General features: G+C 41.3%; 1 protein-coding gene across 3 annotated transcripts in view; it reads left to right on the forward strand.

Annotated features, from left to right (window-relative positions):
* ARMC9 (armadillo repeat containing 9) overlaps nucleotides 1-22610 on the forward strand; it is a 70192-nt gene that overhangs the window by 21731 nt on the left and 25851 nt on the right. For 2 of the 3 annotated variants that reach the window (XM_064164904.1, XM_064164905.1), the window contains exons 10-19: nucleotides 4426-4461; nucleotides 8432-8466; nucleotides 9607-9718; nucleotides 11052-11144; nucleotides 13000-13090; nucleotides 13874-13997; nucleotides 16502-16641; nucleotides 17422-17498; nucleotides 19445-19519; nucleotides 21231-21321. In XM_064164904.1, the coding sequence (XP_064020974.1) occupies nucleotides 4426-4461; nucleotides 8432-8466; nucleotides 9607-9718; nucleotides 11052-11144; nucleotides 13000-13090; nucleotides 13874-13997; nucleotides 16502-16641; nucleotides 17422-17498; nucleotides 19445-19519; nucleotides 21231-21321 (874 nt within the window). The remainder of the gene's footprint in view (nucleotides 1-4425; nucleotides 4462-8431; nucleotides 8467-9606; nucleotides 9719-11051; nucleotides 11145-12999; nucleotides 13091-13873; nucleotides 13998-16501; nucleotides 16642-17421; nucleotides 17499-19444; nucleotides 19520-21230; nucleotides 21322-22610) is intronic. The other variant, XM_064164906.1, reaches the window with a different exon arrangement.

Below are 22610 nucleotides of genomic sequence, written 5' to 3' on the forward strand. Positions count from 1 at the left end.
GAGTTTCCTTCTCTGGAAATACTCAAAACCTGCCTAGATGTGTTCCTGTGCAACCTGATGTAGATGAACCTACTTTAGCAGATATTGGACTAGATGATCTCCAGAGGTCCCTTCCAACCTTAGCCATTCTATGAAATTACTTTTTTTGTTGTACTAGCATGCAGCATCAACTGCTGCTACTTTTGCTTGGGGGATGTGCATTACATAGTTGGGAAGAGGAAGTACTTGGTTTTACAGTTAGCTGTACTGGTGCAGCTCAGGGAACAATCCAGGTTTGGGAGCAGGTTCTGAGAGGAGAAAATGCTAAAGCTCTGAGGTGTGTACATGAGGTGTACAGTCTATTTTGTTAAATGAGCACTGTTAGTCTTCAGTTATAGTGGGAAGGAGGGCTGTACCAGTGCTGTAACCAAAATGAAGTATTACCCAAGGAAATTAAAGAGTATGCCTTGGATTATATCCTTGGTAGCATTATTTGTGTGCAAACTTGATTTTGTTCCCAGTGCATTGTGCTCTGTGCTCAGATTTTAATGTCAGGAAAGTAGTATTGTGTAATCTAAGCCTTGAGGTCTCAGGCTTTGAAATTACAATAAAGGTAGCATGTATTCCTGACTAATGTGTGCTGCTATTGTACAAGCAACAGCTTCCTGGTTTGCTCTCTGTGAAAGGCCTGTCCTTTCATACTGGAATAAACTCCTTATCAGGAGGGCAAATCCCAGAACAAGTCTTTCTTAACAAACTGGCAATGACATCCCTTAACCCAGAGACATTCCCAGTGTAAACATACCCACGAAATCTTACTTAACAAGGGCTTCTGGTGTTGGATATTCCTTTGTGTGCTCTGATCAGTTGGCTTACATCTCATTCTTTTACAGAGCAACTTCACACCTCTTGCCAGCTCCTTGACCTCTTAGGTCAGCTTGTGAGCTTGATCTACAATCCATTAACAGGATGCATCTGCTGCTTGTAGGGGGAGAGAGGCTACTGTATTACAGTTGGGAGATGTTTCCAAGACATCTCTAAAGCCCTGCTTTACCATGAGGCTTTTTTTTTCCTAGCTGCAACTGAATGCTATCTCCATTTTCCATCATACAATTTACCATCTGTGGTCCTAAATAAGGAGTTAAGAAACCTGAGAGAATGGTCAGAGCAAAAGGCTTGGGTCAAAGAATGGGAGGTCAAATAACCACATCTGACAAGCTGAGGAAACACTCATTTGAAGATTTAGTCAGATGCCTGACTTTTTATTGTTCATTTGGACAGGGAACTGAAGTGAGTAATGGCAAATTTGGAAACAGTAGTTTTAAACAAACTCATCTATCACAGTCCCTTATATCTGTAATACTCCTGAGATAAGTTTTCCTCTTTTTTTTTTTCCTCTGTAATTGTTTTGTTCTCTAATAGTGATTTATCTGGTGGGTAGCAAGCATGAGCTGTACTTTTTTAATGCCTTATTTTTTCTGTTTGACACACACCACAAAGCCTAGAGGATCCTGGCTCTTTACTGCTGCAACAGTGTACATCACACCCTATTGAAAACAGCGTAGACTCCAGTCTAAAGCCACAAACAGAGGTTCTGTTTCAAGTAAGATGTACACTTCCCTGGATTTTCTTGGATTAAGGATGAGGTAATGATAGTCTCTAAGCTTCAGATTAAAGGGAAAACCAGAAACTGCTTCTTCAGGCGTGCAGCTTCTGTTAATAGGCAGGATGTGTGTTAACCACTAGAGAATTTTTCTGAGGCAAGAAGGCTGTAGAGTTTGCACATATTGCTCTGGAATAAACTGAAATATCCATTGTGTTTTTACTGCTACTCACTCTGATGCTATTTACCTGTAGCTACAGTTAGGTGAATTAATGCCTTTTTTTGGCACAACACTTAAAGCTGTAGAAAAATTGTATGGGTTGCTCTTTTGGTAGTTATGTCACTGGAGAAAGGTACCAGCTCTTCTGGAACATTAAGCTGTCACTTAGAAACTGCAGCCAAGGAGAATTTTTGGGGAGTTTTGGGACAGCTGTAAAGGCTAGCTGGCATGCACTCCTTTTTTTTTATTGTGCTGTGTGCTTTTTTCCCCTTAAACAAGCTTTTTTCCTGCAAATGTGAACTGGCAGAGCAGCTGTAATTGTTGGTGGCAGATACTCTGTTTCTTACTTTTGAAACAGTTTTCTGTACCAGGAAACCATATGAAACCTAGGAGACAGGATACAGAAATGTGGGATTTAATTACTCTGAAGCGTTTAGAGTGGACTCACCAAGCATTATATGGACATAGAATTGTAGAATCAACCAAATTGGAAGAGACCTCCAAGATCATCCAGTCCAACCTATCACACACTCTTTCCTTTAAAAAGGAATATTCATATTACAGCAAACAGCATCTACCCTAAGCAGACCTTTCTGGTGATGAAATATCAGTCTTCTTCATCCCTGTCCATGGCATGATTCTTATATGTTACCACTTACATATGGTAAAGAAATAAATCTGCTTCCTACTTCAATATAGGAAGGACATGGACCTGATGGAGCAGGTCCAGAAGAGGGCCACAGAAATGACCAGGGGGTTGGAGCATCTGTGCTACAAGGACAGGCCAAGGGGGCTGGGGTTGTTCAGCCAGAAGAGGAGGCTCCAGGGAGAACTAATAGCAGCCTTCCAGGACCTGAAGGGGACCTACAAGAAGGCTGGAGAGAGACTGTTTACAAAGGCGTGTGATGATAGGACATGGGGCAATGGCTTCAAACTAGAGAAGAGCAGGTTTAGAATGAATGTTAGGAACAGGTTGTTTGCTGTGAGGGTGGTGGAACACTGGAACAGGTTGCCCAGGGAGGTGGTTGAGGCTCCTTCCCTGGAGATATTCCAGGTGAGGCTCGATAGGGCTCTGGGCAGCCTGATCTAACTGAGGATGCCCCTGGTGACTGACGGGGTGGGATTGGATTAGATGACACTTGGAGGTCCCCCTCCAACCCAGACCATTCTAAGATTCTATGGTTCTTTATGTAAGCAAAGAGAAGCTCTTTTTTACCACTGATCTGGTACCACATGACATCTTTTTCACAAGTTAAAACAACCACCTGCAGCAACTTGGGCAGCTTATTTTGTTTGCTTAAGTTCCTCATCTCTGAAGGTAGAGTGTTGCCATCAATAAGGCTTTCCACAAACTTTCCCTGTTATTGTCCTCAAATTAGAGTAGCCTAGAGTGGAAGGGACCTTTAAAGGTCATCTAGTCCAACCTTGTGTGATTTCCTTTAATGTCATCTTTGTCTTGATGCCTCTGTATGCTTTCACTACCTTCAGTCATGCCTACGTGGAAATGCCCTCTCCTCATGGTACAGGTTGTCTCCTGACTTCCATTGCCCACATTGGTCTCTATCAACGTTGTCCTTTGTCTTAATTGTGCAATGCCTTTGCCAGGAATTGTCTGTATATGTGCATAGTACCATGAAAGTTAAAGTACTCATTCACATCAAGGAACTCTGTGATGTTCATAAAAATTATCATATCAGGTTTAAAAAGCAGGTTACAGGATAGGAAGAACACAGTGAAGAGTAACAACCTTATGCCTTCTACCTTGTATGTGTGTGCTAAAGAGATGTCTGCTTAACCATAGTGTTTATATGGTTATTGATCTGCACAAATATATCCTCTAAAGTAAGTATTGGAAGATGTGCACAAAAAGACTAAAAGCAGAATAATTAATGCTGCTCATGTTTAATTGTGTTGAACTGTGTATTTTTAAGCTGAACTCTTCTTTATAGCTACCAAACTGTTGCACATTAAATATTTGAGTCTGAAGAGAACTAAAGCACTCAAACCACAAAGTGTCCCCATTTTTTAATTGTAGTAACTAAATCTTAGGTTTCCTTCCAGAGACTTTTACTTAATTTTTCCCTGGAACCTTTTGAAATAAGGAATTGATAACATTGCTGAAACACATTAAAATGTCTCTCTCCACTTTTATTGTTTGCTCCAGTGAAAGCAAGCATGGAGAATACTTGCAGCTGCTTTCTTAGAAGCTGAGGTCTTCTGATCAGTGCCATGTTCACTGATAGCTCTCTGTTAGCTGCTGCAATGTGGTGAACAATAGAAGCCATATTGATATAAATGTGTCAGTGCTTGGTATGTAGCTGTTCTAACTGACAGTTACAGTGGAATTGTGTAGGCTAAGTGTGTTTGACAGCTGTTGAAAGGAGAACCGGTGACATAAATACCTCACAAGACAATGTGATTTCAGTCCTAAAACATACAAGGATGTGGATTGGCAGGAGGTGCTTACAGCTTCCTTTTCAAACCGAATGGTCTGTTAATTTTTAGCCCATTTATATTTGCTCTTTTTTTTTAGAACTGTGCATTTCTCTGTGATTTATTTCTATTAACTTATGTTTTTTTAATCTTCTTCTTTATTTTAATGTGTACCTGTTTGCCCATAAAGGGATATTACTCTATGAGCCCTTGTGATGACGAATATGTAAGTGTCTATATCTTTATATCCTTTCACGTTGCCTGCTCAGTCTGTCACAGTCTGTTTCTCTTCATTTCACAATGTGTAACAGTTTTCTGTGCATTTTAACCTGTCATAACATTAATTGTATGGTTTATCAAGAGCCAAAAAAGTGCAAGGCTTGGAATTTCTGCATGGAGAACAGAATAGAATGGCTTCCTAATACACATAACACAGCATGGCAACAAAAGAGCAGCTTTGTCCACAACTTTTATGTGAAGCACAGCTTCTCATAGCATGCAGAAAGCAATTTTTTCTCATGAGCATCAATGTGTATAGCATACAGTGTCTCTGAAGTGTGCCAGCACCAGCTTTGAACAAAGCAAATCATTATTATTGCTTAGGGTAATGCAGAAAATTAATTTGTGCTCTTCAGAGGTGCATCCTACTTTACATATTTGTGTTTTCTAAAGTTTAACTTTGTGTAGTGAAGATGGTAACATTCTTTCAAGGAATTTAAATGGATCCTCTGTCATTGAAAGCTGAAAAATCAAATTGATATTCTGTGTGCTCTCTGTGACTTCTGTAACCCAGATGGAAGTTTGTATGCTGGCAACATCATAAGTACACCATAAGTATCTAATTTTGCCCATAGTCAGTGCATTCCTTGCAAAGAGAGGAAATGAATCTGCTTCTAAGTCACTCAGTATGTAATCAATTCATAAATGCCATTGACACCAACTCTGAAACATGTCAGAATTCTACTTTGAAATAATCCTTACTTAGATTTTTATTGCTTTCTTTGGGTAAACCAAAATTTTGCCTTGGAAAAAAAACTTTACTGTTTTCCCCAAATGTATTTGTCACCTGGAATTGCAGTAACCCCTGTGGGCACTCAAACTCCTGCTTAAGCAATGTTTTGAGACATAGTCATAGAAATACTGAATAGGATGAACTGTCTTTGTGTATCTCTTCTAATCCTGATGGAGAGAAGACTCTCTGCATTCACCTGTGGTAAAAACTCACTTGTATCAGTCATTCTGTTCTGGTGATGTGAATGGTCATAATGGGCACCTTTAGCTTGACATTTAGCATTTTGTTCCGTCTCATAATGCTGTTTTGAAACTGAGAGAAGTTGATTACAGCTGAGCAGCCAAGAATGAAATGATCTTTGCTAGTGGCTAGTTTTACCCATATACAGGCAACTTTATATGCTACAGAATGCAATATCCTGCAAGACAGAGCTGTCTATAAATGAACTTGTGCAAAGCTATCTGACTCTGATGCCAAGGTGTGTCTCAAATGTATGCCTTTCAGCCTCCTCTTACTGTTTATATATAGCATTTTATACTCTCCTTCCTGATATTTCATCTTGCAATTACATTATGACTTTGCATTACATTCTGACTTTTTCTTATGTACACTTCAGACAACCTGTTTTATATGGCAAGTAGGAAGTTTTCACAACAGCCTATCTCTAGTATAAGTAAGAAAAACAAAATCATTTAAAACACCTGCAGGTCTTCTTGAGAAATAAATTTGCATTGCCCCACTTCGGAGCCTAATCCATCATAGGTGGCACGTAGCAGTTTTATTGTCATTGGCATGTGACAAATGACCTTCCCATAATTTAATGAGCTCTAATAATATGTACAAATTTTGGGTTTACTCTCTGCATGCTTACTCATATATATTTGATTATTAATTCAGAATCTGCACTGAATTTACACTGCATTCTTATTTCCAGAGTGATTACTTATCACAAAATCTGTCCTTCAGCTTTAGGCTTCAGCATATGATGAATTTATACATCAAATAGCAAAAGTGGAGTTGGTTTGAATACAGGGTTACAGCATTTGATAAAATCAATTGTGGTTTCAGCTTGCCCATGAAATGCATCTGTTTTCTTTTACAAATATTTGTTTTGTTTTTTCCTTTTGAACTTCTTTGGTTTCTCCCATGCTGCTGGTAGTCATGCCTTGCTTTGTTCAAAAATGAAAGGCTGCCATCTGTGGCTAATCTGCATCATGACAGAATTACTTGACTTAATATGGCACCTGGTTTGGCTTTGGCAAGAACCAGCACAAACATAAGTTGTGCCCCATGATGTTACTAGAATGAGCTGTGCTTGGGCTGTTGTTTTGTGGTGTTTGTTTCTTTTCCTTCCCCGAAGACACCCAGTTTCTCCATGTGTTTCTATTATGCCAAATCATTGTGTCTCAAGATATGTCTTGCATGAGAAGTGTTTCATTCAAGATTAAGCCTCTGAATGTTGGGAGTTGTGTTGTATATGCCCCACGTTCTTCACACTCTCACTAGCAATTTAAGGACCGGTGTTAATCAAAAGGGTAAATTAATACTTAACTGTTCCAGCAAAGGTGAAACTGGAGAAAGGGCTTGGGACAAAATGCTGAAGAAATGAATGGGTTTTAGTTGAAGGGAACTGGTAGCAAAGAGGAGATATGTAAACTTGACTGGTTGAGGCATCTTCTGGTGGTTGATGTGATGGATGTGTAATGAGGGTGTTGTTAGCTCTCAGCATTGCCTTTGACTGTTTGCCTTCTAGTCTACCCTTGGATTCATCACCTGGTGGTGAGGATTGTAGTGTTGCTACTAGATTTATAAGAATGCTAAGAATTTACTTTCTTTAGTGTGCTTTTATGGCTACAAATACACAGTGCTGAATGGTTTTATTTTCTCATGTATGGGTATTTAAAAGTTGTTATAAATAAGACCAAACTTTCCACTCAATACTCTCTCAAAACCACAGTACAGTTGGAGTTTTTTGCACTATTGCTACAGAAATTACAACATAGTGAGAGTTCAGCATTTAGATTTGAGAATGAACACCAGGAAAGGAAACAATGAGAATCAAAAAACCAAATGGAAGAAGTGGGCTGTGTTCTGCCCACCTTCAGACTTACAGCATTAACCTTTTCCTCATAGGAATGTATCCCTTTGTTCCTAAAACTGAATTTTAAAGATCCCATGTTTTCATATGTGCCTGCAACATTTGTAAAAGCAAATTGCTGAAGTCTTGTAAAGAATTTAAAGAGTTTTGTTATTAATTTGATGTTAGGGCAGGTTTTTGTTCCCAAGAATCTCTTGCTTTTGCTTTCCAGGGTAGCAATGCATTAAGGGGGTGAAGGCTGGTTCATTGGGCACTGCTACCTGAAGTAATGTGCGTGGAAGCCTAACTTTGGATCTGTTTGGTACAGCAGTAATGATGAAATCTGTGACCTTTTGCCACTGGTTAGGTTGTATGTCTTAAATGAAGTCAGTGTGCTGACGTAGATAAGTCCAAGAGCTGATTTGTAGGACCCAACTATGTATGAGGTGTGGTTTTCCTTTTGTTAAAGCTAATGCAGGAGTCAAGAAATAGAGCTTAACACAGCTCTTTTTTTAGGGTTAGGTTATGTAAATGTATTTAACTTGGTAAATATCCTCAGACTGGGACACCTCACATCCGTACCAAGAAAGAGAAATGGAAACAAACAAACAAATATCACCTAGTGAAATGTGAAGGGAGGTGCTGAGGCTAAAGTGTATTTGCTTTGGTGGGCTGCCTGCTAGGGAATTTTTAGTGTGCATTTATCCTTCCCTGCTTGTGTGGGGCAAGGCACTTCATGAGATGGAAAGTAGCACTCTGCTTAAGGAATAGGTATTGTACCAAGTAAAAATGAAAAGTTAGAATGGGTCTGTGTTTCACCTTTTTAATTAAGAAAAGCTTATGTAAGGAAGCAATGAAATTTTCAGCAGAAAACCTGTGAAACACTTTAAGGGGAAAGAAAGATAAACACTGTAGCCCTCTCTTTATTTACTTGTGTTACTACTTTGCAACACAGGTCTTACAGAAGTACCACAGAACTTCAGTAAGAGAATTCACTCTGGACCTCATTAGTAAAGCCATCCTCATTAGTGAAGCCATTGGTGTGAAATTTGGACTAATCTGTTGTGATTCCTTTCTTTTTTTTTTTTGCTTCTTTTTCTGATCCAGGCTTCCACAATGTTAAGAGCATCATTAGCCTCTGAGTAAGTATTTATTGCTGAGCTGCACTTACATCGGTAGAGAAGAGGAGGAAGAGTTTGTAAACTGAAGTATGAGTGATCTGCAAATGGGAAATCACTCACCCTCTGTGTGTTTTCTCAGTGAACACCAAATGCAGATGGTGTCATCTGTGTTCTTCTGTTAGGCAGGTTCAGTAACATCTTAATGTCTTCAGGGCATTGCTCAGTTCAGTTAATCTGCCACTCCACACCTGTGACTTGGTTGCTGTGTTTCCTTCACTCTTTCCACGTAGTGGAGTCCTCTTATTGTAACTGCTTTATTTCTCACCAACCCAGGAAAGGGCAAATTCAGTAATGTGGATTTTTGGAAGCTTCGACTTTAATGTTTTATTTTCTATGACTGACTTTACATTTTGGCTTATGAGAGTGAATAGAGATGGTATGACTGAGGTGAAGGGTTTAGTACATCTTGGAGACACTGCTTTGATCCTTCTGTTGTTTACAAGATAATTAAAGGGCCAATTAGACAAAATTTATTCTGAAAAGTGGTAGGATAGGAAGATAGTAAAAGAAGGATTTCAGTGCAGTATATTTAAATATTAAAGCATTGATTGACAGCAGCTTTGTTAAAGGGAAACTTCTATTGCAGTGTTAAACTAGCAAGATAGTGCTAGTGCATGGAAAGTAGTCCTGCATTAAGCCAGCATAGTCCAGCCTGTAAAAATCCATTCACCCTACCACCTTTGCCTTGGAGAAAACACCTCTGTGTGCCTGGAGGTTTGGAGGTGAAATGGGGATGCAGCTTGTTATGGTATGCTAAGAGCCACAAGCTGCTGCCCCTCATGCCCTTATGGTCCAAAAAAAGACCAAAAAATGATGTTACTGTGTTGTGCCATTAAAAAGCTCAGATCATCAATTGGCTGCTTCTCAGAGTTTAGTGTTTGCAAGTTATGACAGTAGATGAGCTGCATGCATGGTGAAAACTAAGCCCAAGTTTTAAAAGTTTGTTGTTTTAACATAGTAATAAAAGTAACAGAGGTGTAAAAATGTGGAAGCTCTTTTCCTGAAGCAGACTTCCTGTTTTGGCTCTTCTCACCTCGGTAACATCAGCTGCACCAAACAAGGAGAGAGTTTTGGTGAACATCTTTCCCATTTGCATTGTAGGAAGATGCAGGATGTGCCATTGTTGCCCTCTTTGGATTATGAGAAGCTGAAAAAAGATTTGATTACAGGGAATGATCGTCTCAAGGCCTTCCTGCTGCAGGCTCTGCGCTGGGTAAGGAGAGGGCCACTGGGGGAGGAGGAATTATGTCCCTTCTAGAGAGTTCCAAATTGCATTTTGTAAGCAAGATGATTGGTCTGGTGATCAGCATTACAGACCACTTTCTCTCTTCATCAGTGAAGCTTGCTGATGCTCTTAAGGTGATGAAAAAAGCCCAGACAGTAGGTATGTTTTAGTAGCAGTGTCCTCCTCATGTAGGAATTCCTGTGATCTTCAGTGGAAGTTTTTTCTAATGTATTTTCAAGGGAATTGTTCATTTAGGCAGCTCCTTTTTCTATCTGTTGCCCTGATTTAGATTTATATCAATGTTCCTATATCAAAGAAATCCCAGACTCTAATGGTCAGTTTTCTTTTATAATCAAAGTGCTCTACAGGAGCCAGCCTTTTAGTTGACTCAGGCCCTGTCATGATACTTCAGAAAAAGGTGACAACAGGAAGTTCTATTTTCCTGCTGGAAGGGAATCTGGTGGGCTCAGTGTGACAAATGTGGAAGATCATAACAGTGGAATTCTGATCCAAACTTCAATGTCCATTTTCACATTAAAACCCCCCTTTTGTTGAGTCTGAGCCGTGGTTCTTCTAGTCTATTTTCGTCTTAAACCCCCCCATTTGTTGGGTCTGAACATTGGCTCTTCTAGTCCAATTTCACATTAAAAACCCCCATTTGTTGGGTCTGAGCAGTGGCTCTTCTAGTCCATTTTCGTGGCTTGAGGTGAGGAGAAATTTCTTCACTGAGAGAGTCATTGGACACTGGAATGGGCTGCCCGGGGAGGTGGTGAAGTCGTCGTCCCTGGAGCTGTTCAAGGCAGGATTGGATGTGGCACTTGGTGCCATGGTCTAGCCTTGAGCTCTGTGGTAAAGGGTTGGACTTGATGATCTATGAGGTCTCTTCCAACCTTGGTGGTGATACTGTGATATTAAAAACCCCCCATTTGTTGGCTCTAACCAGTGGTTCTCCTAGTCCATTTTCACATTAAAACCCCCATTTGTTGGGTCTGAGCAGTGGTTCTTCTAGTCCAGTACTCTTGTCTCAGATGTTTCAGCACTGCATCTGTAGCTGTTAGTGGAGCTTCTTAACTTCTCAGGAAGTAATTCTGTACCCTTCCTGTGATGACAGCCTCTAAGTAATGGTTTTGTAATGGATCACTGAGCTGAAGTCAGGGCGGTTTATTTCATTTCTACCTTGGATCGCTGAGGTTGAATTCCTCCCCATCATAAGAAGTTTCTCAGCTGTGGCTTCTCTTCCCCTTTAGAATGTTTAGTTGTCATCAATCCTCATTACCATTTATTTGTCTGACAGGGTTATTTATGTTGTTGTTTGCTGTAGCGCTTGACAACATCGTATCCTGGAGAACAGAGAGACACTGTCCTACAAGCCTACATCAGTAATGATCTCCTGGACTGCCACAGCAACTGCCAGGTCAGCTGAAAAGGGTTTTCCACCAACTTCTATGTCTTATTACTCATTTGTTTCTATAAAGTGCTGATCAAAAAAATATATCCCTTTCTGGAAGAGGAATAAAAAAGCCAGTAGTAGTGTCAAAATCATGTGATGCATTTAACTTCAGTGTGCCAGTCTTTAAATTTGATGGGCAAAGCCTTTCAAGAGTGATCCATGTAGACACAGTTCATGTAGACAAGTGGAAGTTTGTCACCTCTTCTGGTGTTGGTGTCTGAGTTGAGCAGAAGCTTCCTGAACCTTTTATGAAGGAGTTAGCTCTTGCTTATCAGTTGCTACATCTCTTTGAGTGGCTATATGTGGTCAGATAATACTTTCAATCTGTTCCACTGATCTAGGATAACAACTCAGTTGGGATTTCAGTCTCCATACCTCTGTGGAATATCTAATTATGCATTTCTAGTAGAATCATAGAATCAACCACGTTGGAAGACACCTCCAAGATCAGCCAGCCCAACCTATCACTTTGGGATTTGGAATGAATTGTCACTTTTCTGGGGGGGGAATTCCAGGTATGTTGATTTTGAAAGATTGCTTCAATCATAGATAATCCAATACTACTGCTTAAAAAAGTGCCACTTTTTTTCATTGTTAATAGTGAATTTTGTGTGTGAGTTCCCCAGTCGTTTGAAGCAGTGAGCCTGCTTGTTGTGTTGTGGTTTCCATTATCATTGCACAAGTAAACTACATTAGAAAAGTTAAAGGATTGTTTGATCAATAATCTGATTTCTCCCTGTAAATTTCTGAAAGAGACAAGTTGTAAGTAAGTAATGCCTGAAGTAAAACAGGTTAAAAATAGTTTGCAGTGTGGTCTTCTTGGGGAAATGACTGAACTGCTTTCCCATACTTTCAGTTGTCAAACAAAAGCACTCCTATTCAGGAAACATTAATGTATTTATATTCATCAACAAAATGATCAGAGTTATCCCTGACTGAATATTAATTTTGGATATCGGCTTTAACTGATAATTAATTGATTTACAATTCTCACTCTATACTGTGGAGCTTAATGGTGTTTTAACAGAGTGAGCTGAGGAGCTGTTTGTCTCCATCATGAGCCAGCAGTGTGCCCAGGTGGCCAAGAGAGCCAGTGGCATCCTGGCCTGCACCAGGAACAGTGTGGCCAGTAGGACAAGGGAGGTTATTCTCCCTCTGTACTCAGCACTGCTCAGGCCACACCTTGAGTGCCGTGTCCAGGTCTGGGCTGCTCAATTCAAGAGAGATGTTGAGGTACTGGAACATGTCCAGAGAAGGGCAACAAAGCTGTTGAGGGTCCTGGAGCACAGCCATGTGAGGAGAGGCTGAGGGAACTGGAGGTGTTTAGCCCCCAGATGGGGGTTAGTCTCTTCTGCCAGGCACCCAGCAATGGAACAAGGGGACACAGTCTCAAGCTGTGCTGGTGGAGGTCTAGGCTGGATGTTAGGAGGAAGTTGTTAGCAGAGAGAGTGATTGGCATTGGAATGGGCTGCCCAGGGAGGTGGTGGAGTTGCCATCCTTGGGGGTGTTCAAGAAAAGCCTGGATGAGGCACTTAGTGCCATGGTCTGGTTGATTGGACAGGGCTGGGTGCTAGGTTGGCCTGGATGATTTTGGAGGTCTCTTCCCACCTGTCTGATTCTATAATTCTATCCCTCCCTCACCCCCCTGCCGATAAAAACAGACACTGGAAAATTTTCTGTCTTATTGTCGTTATTAAAGATATTGCTATGCATGCAGAGTGTTTGCTGTGAAAAGTTACTGAAGCTTTTAGAACCTAGTAAAAGTCTTTAATAACAACTCACCAAAGCAGGAAAATACAACATTTGGTTTCTTCTTCAGAAAAATGTCCTCCAATTACTATATTCTAAGAGTGAAGTTGTCAGACAGTATATGGCAAGGCTCATCAATGCTTTTGCTTCGCTGGCAGAAGGTAAGAGATGTGCTGCAAAGAGAAAAAACGTTTTCATGTAAGGCACATTTCTAGGTACTTCATAAGTGTCACAGCTTGTGATATTTTAGAACCTCATCTTCACCTTTTTTCTAGGGATTCAATGTCTTTTGTTACATGCATTGGTTTCTGGAAAGCTTTCACTTTTCAGCATCTCTGACTTGTGGTAACTTGTAGTCTGTGTGGGAGCTTAGCCCATTGCTACCTTCAGTCTTGCTTGCAGTCTTTTCATGAGTGGTTACAAAAACAACCCAACAACAAAAATGCTGCTCTTACATATCTTCCTGGTCCTCACCTGAATGTATTTTTGTATCTTTTTGGTCATATATCTGTGCAGTTTTGTATCTCTACCTGTCCCAGATTAGCCTTTGGTTTGGTGCTATGAACTGTTGCTAGGAACTGAAATCCCATTTAGAAATCAATAGCAGTAGGGCACCTAACATTCCTGAGCCTTTGGCCGTCTCTGCTCTCTCCCTAGAGCGTACAAAACTGGTAGACCTGAAGGCATGTACTGAAAAGGGAAGAGTGGATTCTGTGTGGTACTCACTTCACAAGTGACGGCCTCTAATGCTGCAGGTGGCTGGACTGAAAGCAACTGCTCTACTAGATAACTTGTTTGTGCAGGATATTTTGTGTCTTGGCACGTTATTGTAACTTGTCAAGAAGCAACTGAGGTCAATCCTGCTTACTTTTCGAAGGAGAGGGAGCTTTTCTGTCATAAGCTGATATCTTGGCATCTGTTCTTTCATCACTTGTTTGCACCAGGTCGTGTCTACCTGTCTCAGAACCCAATGTTGCTGCAAATGCTGGAGGAGAGACTGAAAGCTGAAGACAAGGATTCCCTTACACGGGAGAATGTTCTGGGGGCTCTGCAGAAATTCAGCCTCAGGTGATGAAAGCACAGAACGCAGTGGTGACAGCAGGAGAGGAAATGCAGGCTAGTTAGGCTCTGTTCAGGGAGGAAAAAAAGCACTTGATTTTCCCATTCCAATCATCAGAACCTCTGATGGCTGATGAAAGCATGTTCATTTATTATGGAGAAGATCTCAGTTTTGCTGACTGAAATAATATGATTTTCTACCAGCTGTTAAGATTCAAAAAAACATACATCTGCCATAGCCTCGTGTGCTTTATATGTACCCCTTCAGAGGGTCACAGGATCACAGGATGTTAGGGGTTGGAAGGGACCCAAGGAGATCACTGAGTCCAATGAGCAGGACTATACTACCTGACACAGATCACAGAGGAACACATTCAGACAGGCCTTGAAAGTCTCCAGAGAAGGAGACTCCACGACCTGTCTGGGGAGCCTGTTCCAGTGCTCTGTGACCCTTACAGTAAGGAAGTTCCCCCTTGTGTTGAGGCATAACCTCTTTTGCTGCAATTTACACCCATTGCTCCTTGTCCTATCCCAGGGAGCAAGTGAGCAGAGCCTGTGTCCCCCCCCCATGTAGAAGGTTCTGTAGATCCTACACAGAAAAAGAGCTGTGTTATATTGCAAAGCATAAGGTTTTCATTATGTTTTCTGCAAACGTTTTTCAGGGATTTCATCCTCATCCTGTTGATCGTGGAGTTCTCTATGCATGGACTGTCTTTCTTACTTTTGCATTAGCACTCTGACTCAAATGCCCAGCACAAAAAAATGCCATGCAAAAGCAGTGAAGGGCACAATATTGCTCTCATTTATCAAGTATCATCTAGGAATGGTGTTTTCACAGTACTCAGGAGGAATATTCAGCACAGAATAGTTGACTGTAGGGAGGTAGATACATGGAGTTGGTTCCTGTCACTTTCATTCAGGATTCTTCTAAAATAAAGGCTGTATGTGTTAGTAGCTGTTTTTTATTTGTTTGGTTTGGCTTGCTGATGAATGAGGGTGGGGTTTGAATTTGCCTCATTTAGAGCTTATCAGGATGAAGCAGATCTAAATGAGCTTTTGGTAAAATTCCAGACTGCTTCCTGACCTTTTTTGTGTTTGTAGAGTCATAGAATCAGGGTTGGAAGGGCCCACAAGGATCACCTAGTTCCAACCCCCTCAGCCATGGGCAGGGACACCCTACCCTAGATCAGGATTTGTAATGAAAGACAATCAATCTTCATATTCTCCTGCTTGAAATCCTAAACCAATTTGAATGATTTTTCTGTTAAAGCAGTTGTTGAACTGAAGTTAGTTTGGATTTTTGAGCCTAGGCACTAAGTGGCTGAAAATTTGAAAGACTTTTAATTTTCTAAAAAACAACTCTTAATCTTCTAGAAAATTAACTGCAAATACTTGATGCACAGAACTCCTTTAATGTGTGATCAGATACTCTCTTGTTTTGTTCAGTCCGTGCCATAGACATACTGCAAGATCCAGGACTGAGAAAGTCAATGAGCTTTCAGGAGCAATCCAACTCCCAAATACTAAGACCAGGAAAATACCTGCTTTGAGCTTTGTTATTTGGACTTACCTGTGCATTGGAAGGAATGTGACTAAAAATGATGTATTTCACTAAGACTTTTCTACCAATATATACTTATTTTTTGTTTTGTAAAGTGAGGAATTTCTGTTGTAGGAGCTCACAGCTGGTGCTTTATTCAGTATGCTTTTTGAGGGCAACTCCAGGTTGAGTTAAAAGAATGCATGATTTAAGAATCTGTAGAGAAAGAAGCAAATAGATCTAAGCTAACAAAAAAAATCTACTTTGGCACATTAACAGTACAGAAGTGCTACAATGCTGTGGCTACCTATGGCAGAAGTAGTAATTAATTTGTTTTATGGGTCTGTTGTGTGTTCTGGCTGGGTTTTACCCATTTTAAGACAATTGAAAATGCAATTTTAGATGGGGTTAAAAGCCTTAGAAAACAATGAAGAAACTTACCTCAGCAGTTTGCAAGCTTAAAAAACCACACGCACAAACCTAAATCAGCCAACAACATTTAAGTCCTCTAGCCTTATGGGAACCTGCATCTTCAACTTCTTACACAGTCTCAAGTTGTGCCAGGGTAGGTATAGGCTGGATATTAGGAAGAAGTTCTTCACAGAGAGAGTGATTTCCCATTGGAATGGGCTGCCCAGGGAGGTGGTGGAGGCACCGTCCCTGGGGGTCTTCAAGAAAAGACTGGATGAGGCACTTAGTGCCATGGTCTAGTTAACTGGTTAGGGCTGGGTGATAGGTTGGCCTGGATGATCTTGGAGGTCTCTTCCAACCTGGTTGATTCTATGATTCTATGATTCAGGCTTTGTTAATCCCTTAGTTTAATTGATACTGCCAAAAGGGGTAGTTTGATGGGTTTTTTTGTTGTCAGGCCAGTGTATAGCAGATTTAATGTGCTTATATTAACTATAAATATATTCACAAACTATTTATGATGTGATTTGATTGTTGTGAGCTTTTTGTTTTTTGATCCTAGGCGTGCCCTGCAGTCTGCAATGATCAAAGATGGGCTCATTTTCTGGCTGGTTGATGTTCTAACAGATGCAGATTGCCTGTCTGATTACACGCTGGAGTATTCTGTTGCCTTGCTAATGAATCTTTGTCTGCGGAGTGCAGGTCTCTTACATTTTGAATTATAAACTTTAAACCAAGAAATGGATAGAGGAGGTTGTGAATTCTTCTTTCTGATGTACCTTGATTCTTCCAAGTGGCTGTAATGTGTAGCAGAGACTTGCCTGACCAGGGCTACAGTAGCGTTGCAACCAGTGCTTTTGAGCAGTTCTCTTTCCCAAGGGTACCAAACTATGGAGATTAGCTTGACCCAAATCTAAAGAATTAACACTTAATCAATGGAACTCTCTAAGATTTGATTCCATTTTTTGCATCTATATTTGAGGACTGCCATGCCTATGTTCCAGGACACTTTTCACTTGTGTAGGGGATTTGATTTCTGTAGAAGAAAAGTCAGAACTGAGCTGATGCATAATGGCAAGGAGCTTAACCTTCACCTTGGGGAGTGAAATAATGACATGCTTCACTGCTATAAGGCAGAGTTTCTTCCTTCCAAAAAAAAAGTTCCTGTCTGTGTCCAAGAGACTTAAGTAAAATTTCCTTTTAAAAGGAAGGTAAGGTAAGGATGAAAAATCAACTGGTTGCCATAAGCAAAACAATGTCTTTGTTAACCATTTTAAAATCCCTTTGTGTCACAACCCTACCCAGGATTATAACTCTATGAATCCACTGATATCAGCTCAGTTAAGCTGAGCAGCTTTTGGTCGGGACAAGAAATGACACTGCTCTGTGTAGATTATATTTAGTTCTGATTTTTAAGAAGTAAGCAGCTTGCTCTAATCCATTACATTTATTCTAACACACTTCTGTTGTCTCCCATTGCAGGGAAGAAAATGTGTGCAAGGGTTGCGAACCGTGTGCTCAGAGTTCTCTCTGATCTTCTTGGCCACGAGAATCAGGAGGTATTTATATGGCAACTTTGGGTAAAGGAAAATGTGACAAGAAAAATTAAAGATAAAACACAAGACAAGAAAGGAAGAAACAGGAGAGATTATTGGTTTGCTTCCCCTGTTGGACCCACACGTAGTAAAGTTGCATGAAGTTATGATAAACTTCACAACCATGTAATCTGTTTTCCATTGGACACAGAATTGTGTCTTCCTTTAACAGATGTTAGCAGCTAAGGATGAAAGTCTGTTAGATGCATAGTTATCATGTAGCCCATGGGCCATCTTGATGACAGCTTCTGATACTGTTTAAATGTCATCTTGCACCATGTCATTTCAAGCTTACCTAATTCATTAGAGAAGCAATATGGAGTACAAGCCCTTATGTAAAACATAAGGTATGAAGAAGAAAATTTGCTAGTAGTTTTAAGGACTGTTATAAGAAAGCAGAACACCTGTGACATGCAGGCTCTAATAGCTTTTTATCTACTGCTTCATTTATCTACCACCTGCCACTTCACTCTTTGGTGGTTCAAGTTTCCTTTCTGTCATAGAATCATAGAGTCAAACACAAAGCACCTACAGGATAGTCAAGGGATCAGGCCCAGCCAGCATGGGTTTAGGAAGGGCAGATCCTGCCTAACCAAACTCATCTCCCTTTATGATCAGGCTACACACCTGGTGAATGTGGAGCATGCTGTGGGTGTAGTCTACCTGGACTTCAGCAAAGCCTTTGACACCACCTGCCACAACAAGCTCCTGGCCAAGCTGGCAGCTCATGGCTTTGACAGATTCACTCTGAAGTGGGTCGAGAACTGGCTGGAGGGCTGGGCCCAGAGAGTGGAGAATGGTGCCACATCCAGTTGGCAGCTGTCACTGGTGGTGTTCCTCAAGGATCAGGGCTGGGTCCAGTCCTCTTCAATATCTTTGATGATCTGGACAAGGGAATTGAGTCCAAAATCAGTAAGTTTGCAGGTGACACCAATATATGAGCAGGTGTTGAACTGTTGGAGGGTAGGAGAGCCCTGCAGAGGGACCTTGCCAGGCTGGATGGGTGGGCAGAGACCAATGGGATGAGATTTAACAAGGCCAAGTGCAGGCTTCTACACTTTGGCCACAACAACCCCAAGCAGTGCTACAGGGTGGGGACAGTGACTGAAGAGCAGCCAGGAAGAAGGGGACCTGGAGGTGCTGGTAGACAGGAGGCTGAAGATGAACCAGCAGTGTGTCCAGTTGGCCAAGAGAGCCAGTGGCCTGGATCAGGAACAGTGTGGCCAGCAGGACAAGGGAGGTTACTCTTCCCCTGTACTCAGCACTGGTCAGGCCACACCTTGAGTACTGTGTCCAGTTCTGGCTCCAGATATCCTTTGTGTCTTAGATGCTAAATTAAACTACCTCAAAGGAAGACAGTTGCATAGTGGCTGATAAAACTAACCTGGCAGATCTGATGTGTTTCACTAACCATAATACAGAACTTTCATGCTAGCTGTGTTTCATTCTCTGCTGGGGGACAGTAACAGACATCAGGGTCAGAGGATATTTGAAGCTGCTACAGTTCTTATCACTCTGCCTAAGGCTACAATGCTTGGAGCCTATCTCAAGTCTTGTTTCAGCTCTTTGTCCTGTTTTTTTGTACTGCCACTGGTGTTTGTCAGAAGCTAACCTTTTTTTGGTTGGGTTTTTTAAGGCTGGGTCATTTTGCAAGAGCACATTTTCAGAAGGGAGAGTGTGGGGTGTGGAAACCTGCATACAGCAGTACTGGTTTAGGTCAGCCATATCATCGTGTATTTGTATCCTCAAAGTTCCCTGTTTCCAAAGTGGGCATTTTTGCAAGTGCAGGCTAGCCTGGTTAAACTCTCTGAACACAGATGTTCTGCACCTTCACTCTTATATTTTATTTACAGTTACCTAGGTTGAATGTCAGAGCTTTTCTTAGTGGTGTGCCTGTTTCTTCCTCTCAGATACAGCCATATGTAAACGGAGCACTGTACAGCATTCTGGCCATCCCTTCTGTCAGAGAGGAAGCCAGAGCAATGGTAAGAGATGCTGCTTTGCATAGCACAAAGGATAACACATGTGCACACAGGCACTCGTTGGGCAGTGTGCAGGAGGGTTGTGTGAGGTAGGAGTGTTTTGAGAAGGGAATCCAAAGAGGCCCTCTGCCTTTGATATTCAGACAGGTCAGGTATGAATGAGTGTCTCAAACATCTTTGCCATGTTTTATTGGTCTTGTCCCAGAAGTGAAGCTCCATCAGTGTGAAGGATTATGCCTGAATTATAAATTAAACCTGCAGCCCAGGAGATTATTATCTGACCTGCTGCTTCTGCTTCCCATTTAACTCATTCTGCACAACTGAATAGCCACTAAGAGGAGAAGTTCCTCTTGCTGCTTTTGTTTCTCCTTGATGTAGACATGGTTAGCTGGGGAAAGCAGCAGGAGTAAGGCTTTGGCAGAACTAGGAGCTGATCTCTTGTGGAAGTTAGTCTAATGGTAATGAGTGTGATTTAACTTTGGGATTTCTGGGATAGCAGTGCCTGTTCATATCTTTAGGACTGACCTAGGGTTAGGCAAACACAATTGTTGTCAGATGTTTTACCTCACAGAGTACAGTGGGTTGGAAGTCATCTTAAATGATTAAAGACAACGTCAAGCCTGTAAAAGCCCACAAAGGGAGAACCTGAGTTTAAGAGAAGATCAGAGTTGGCCCTGCTGTTTACTTTCCTTCTCTGAACCTTGCACTGTTGTCTCAGAGAATGCAAATTTACCCTTTTGATTACTGTGTACTGAGTTAAGAAGGCAGGAGCAGCAGATTGATTGTAAAAATCTGCCATTCATGATGGGCACTTCTCTATTTGAAGACAGAAGCAATCTAGACAATGTCTTACTTTTGTCTTTGGGAAATGTATGGACTAAACAGAGGTCTTAGACCTGGGCACACTGATTTGTTTCACACTGCCTCTGTTTTTCCTGACAAAAATATGACACTTTAGCTAACAGAACTCCGTCACTGTGGTCACATAATTAGTCTGACTTGTTGGATGCATTAAGGTGGATCTCTCCATTCTCACAACAAGCCTAAGTATAGTATAGTTAGCTACTCATACTGCTCCTAGTATTCTGGAGGTGTGCAATTGGGGATGAGGTATCTGCATGCAGGAACCCTGAAGGACTCTCCAGGCTTTGATCAGATGAATTAATGCCTGAAACTCCTGTGCTGATCTTCCTTAGCATGTGGGGCGGAGGAAAGCCCAAAACATGAAAAGCAGCCTAACACAGTAAGCATGAGGAAGAGCTAAGCTCTCAAGCTGACTGATGAATGGTCTCTGCAGCAGATTGCTTTGCAGACTGCTTGCCTCTAGTTTAAGTTTTACTGTTTGCTTCCCTAAGTTATATTTGCATGCATGCTGACTTACACAGGAGATGCACTCAGCAGCTGTCTGTTTCCCTTCCTACAACTCAGTTGTGGTTCTGAGTTTTGACCTTCATCTTCAGGAAGAGCACTAATAGTTTGGCTTTTCTGTATGTTTGGGTACATAAAGGTAGTGATAACATCTCTCTGCTATTTAGAGGGAGGTTTAAAGGATCTAAATATTAAAACTGCAAAGAAATGTACTGAAAAAGGGCTGGGTGCTAGGTTGGACTGGATGATCTTGGAGGTCTCTTCCAACCTAGTTGATTCTATGAAATGGCTCCAGCGTGCCTGATACATGAAATACTGATCTAGCCATTTTTTCCACTACATCCAGGGAATGGAAGAAATTCTGCACTGCTTTATCAAGGAAGGAAATGCAGAGATGATCCGACAGATTGAATTTATTATCAAGCAGCTCAATTCAGGTCAGAAGAACAAATGGAGCTATCTGAGCTGTAAATCTTTCAGAAGAGCCATAAGAAAGCTCATGTTTTTACTTGGTGTTGAAACTCTCAAAGAATAACAATAGTGTTGGTCTGAGAGAGGGTGAATAGTGAATGTCAGGATTTGAATGTCAGATATATTTTATAATTTCCTTAACAAAGAAGAAATAAAAAAGGCTGAGTAGGTCTCAATTGCAAAGTTTTGGGACTGTAAATAGAATGACCTTGGCTGTTTTCTTCAATGCCATTGGCCTCACAGCAATGAGAGGCTGCTGTTAGTGGCAAAAATAAACAGGTGGTACAATTTGTAAAGCATGATTTAGAGCCTAGACCTGCTGCTTCTCATCTTTCACTGCTCTGTTGAGGAGTGTAGCATTGTTATCCAAAATGGCTTACCCTGACCTGGAGGCAGAGACCATCCTTTTTGAGAGTGTGTTGATGTGTCTCAGGAGTTGTAAGTGCTGCGTTAACACAGGCAGGTGTGAGGAGTATTTATTGTGTTTTCTGTTCCCTGTGGTTGAAAAGAAGGCTGAAGAAAGAGAAAGCAAATAATGAAAAGGGTATGAATTCAGATTAAATCTTTCTGTACAGTAACAGTAGAACAAGTTTGACTGCCTTCTTTGGCATTTGGGGAGAGCAGAAGACAGCATATGTTATGGTTCTAGATGGTAAAAGAACATTAAAGTATTTAAGCACTGTAGTGCCACTATGCAATATTTGTTCATGGAAGTTTATAGAATCTCTCCTCCTCCACCTATGAATGGCATTTTTAAAAGGTTTTGTCTGACTGACAAGTTGAGCTTGCAGATTTCCAGCATAAGCCTGGCTGCTTTTTGCTGAGGAAATGATCTTGCCCAAAAGATGCAATCGTAGAATGGTTTGGGTTGGAAGGGACCTCAAGGATCATCTAGTTCTAACCCCCTGCCATAGGCAGGGACACCACCCACTGGAACAGGCTGCCCATGGCCTCATCCAATGGTGGCCTTGAACACCCTGAGGGAGGGAGCATCCACAGCCTCCATGGGCAACCTGTACCAGTGTCTTACCACCCTCACTGTAAAGAACCCTTTCCTAACAGTTTCAGTCTGCCCTCCTCCAGTTTAAACCCATTACCTTTTGTCCTGTCATTATAAAACCTTGTAAATAGTCCCTCCCCAGCCTTCCTTTAGGCCCCCTTCAGATACTGTAAGGCCACTATAAGGTCTGCTTGAAGCCTTCTCTTCTCCAGGCTGCAGAGCCCCAACTCCTGTAGCCTGTCCTCATAGCAGAGC

Source organism: Pogoniulus pusillus, chromosome 26 (assembly GCF_015220805.1).
Source record: "Pogoniulus pusillus isolate bPogPus1 chromosome 26, bPogPus1.pri, whole genome shotgun sequence".
In the NCBI taxonomy this organism is placed as follows: domain Eukaryota; kingdom Metazoa; phylum Chordata; class Aves; order Piciformes; family Lybiidae; genus Pogoniulus; species Pogoniulus pusillus.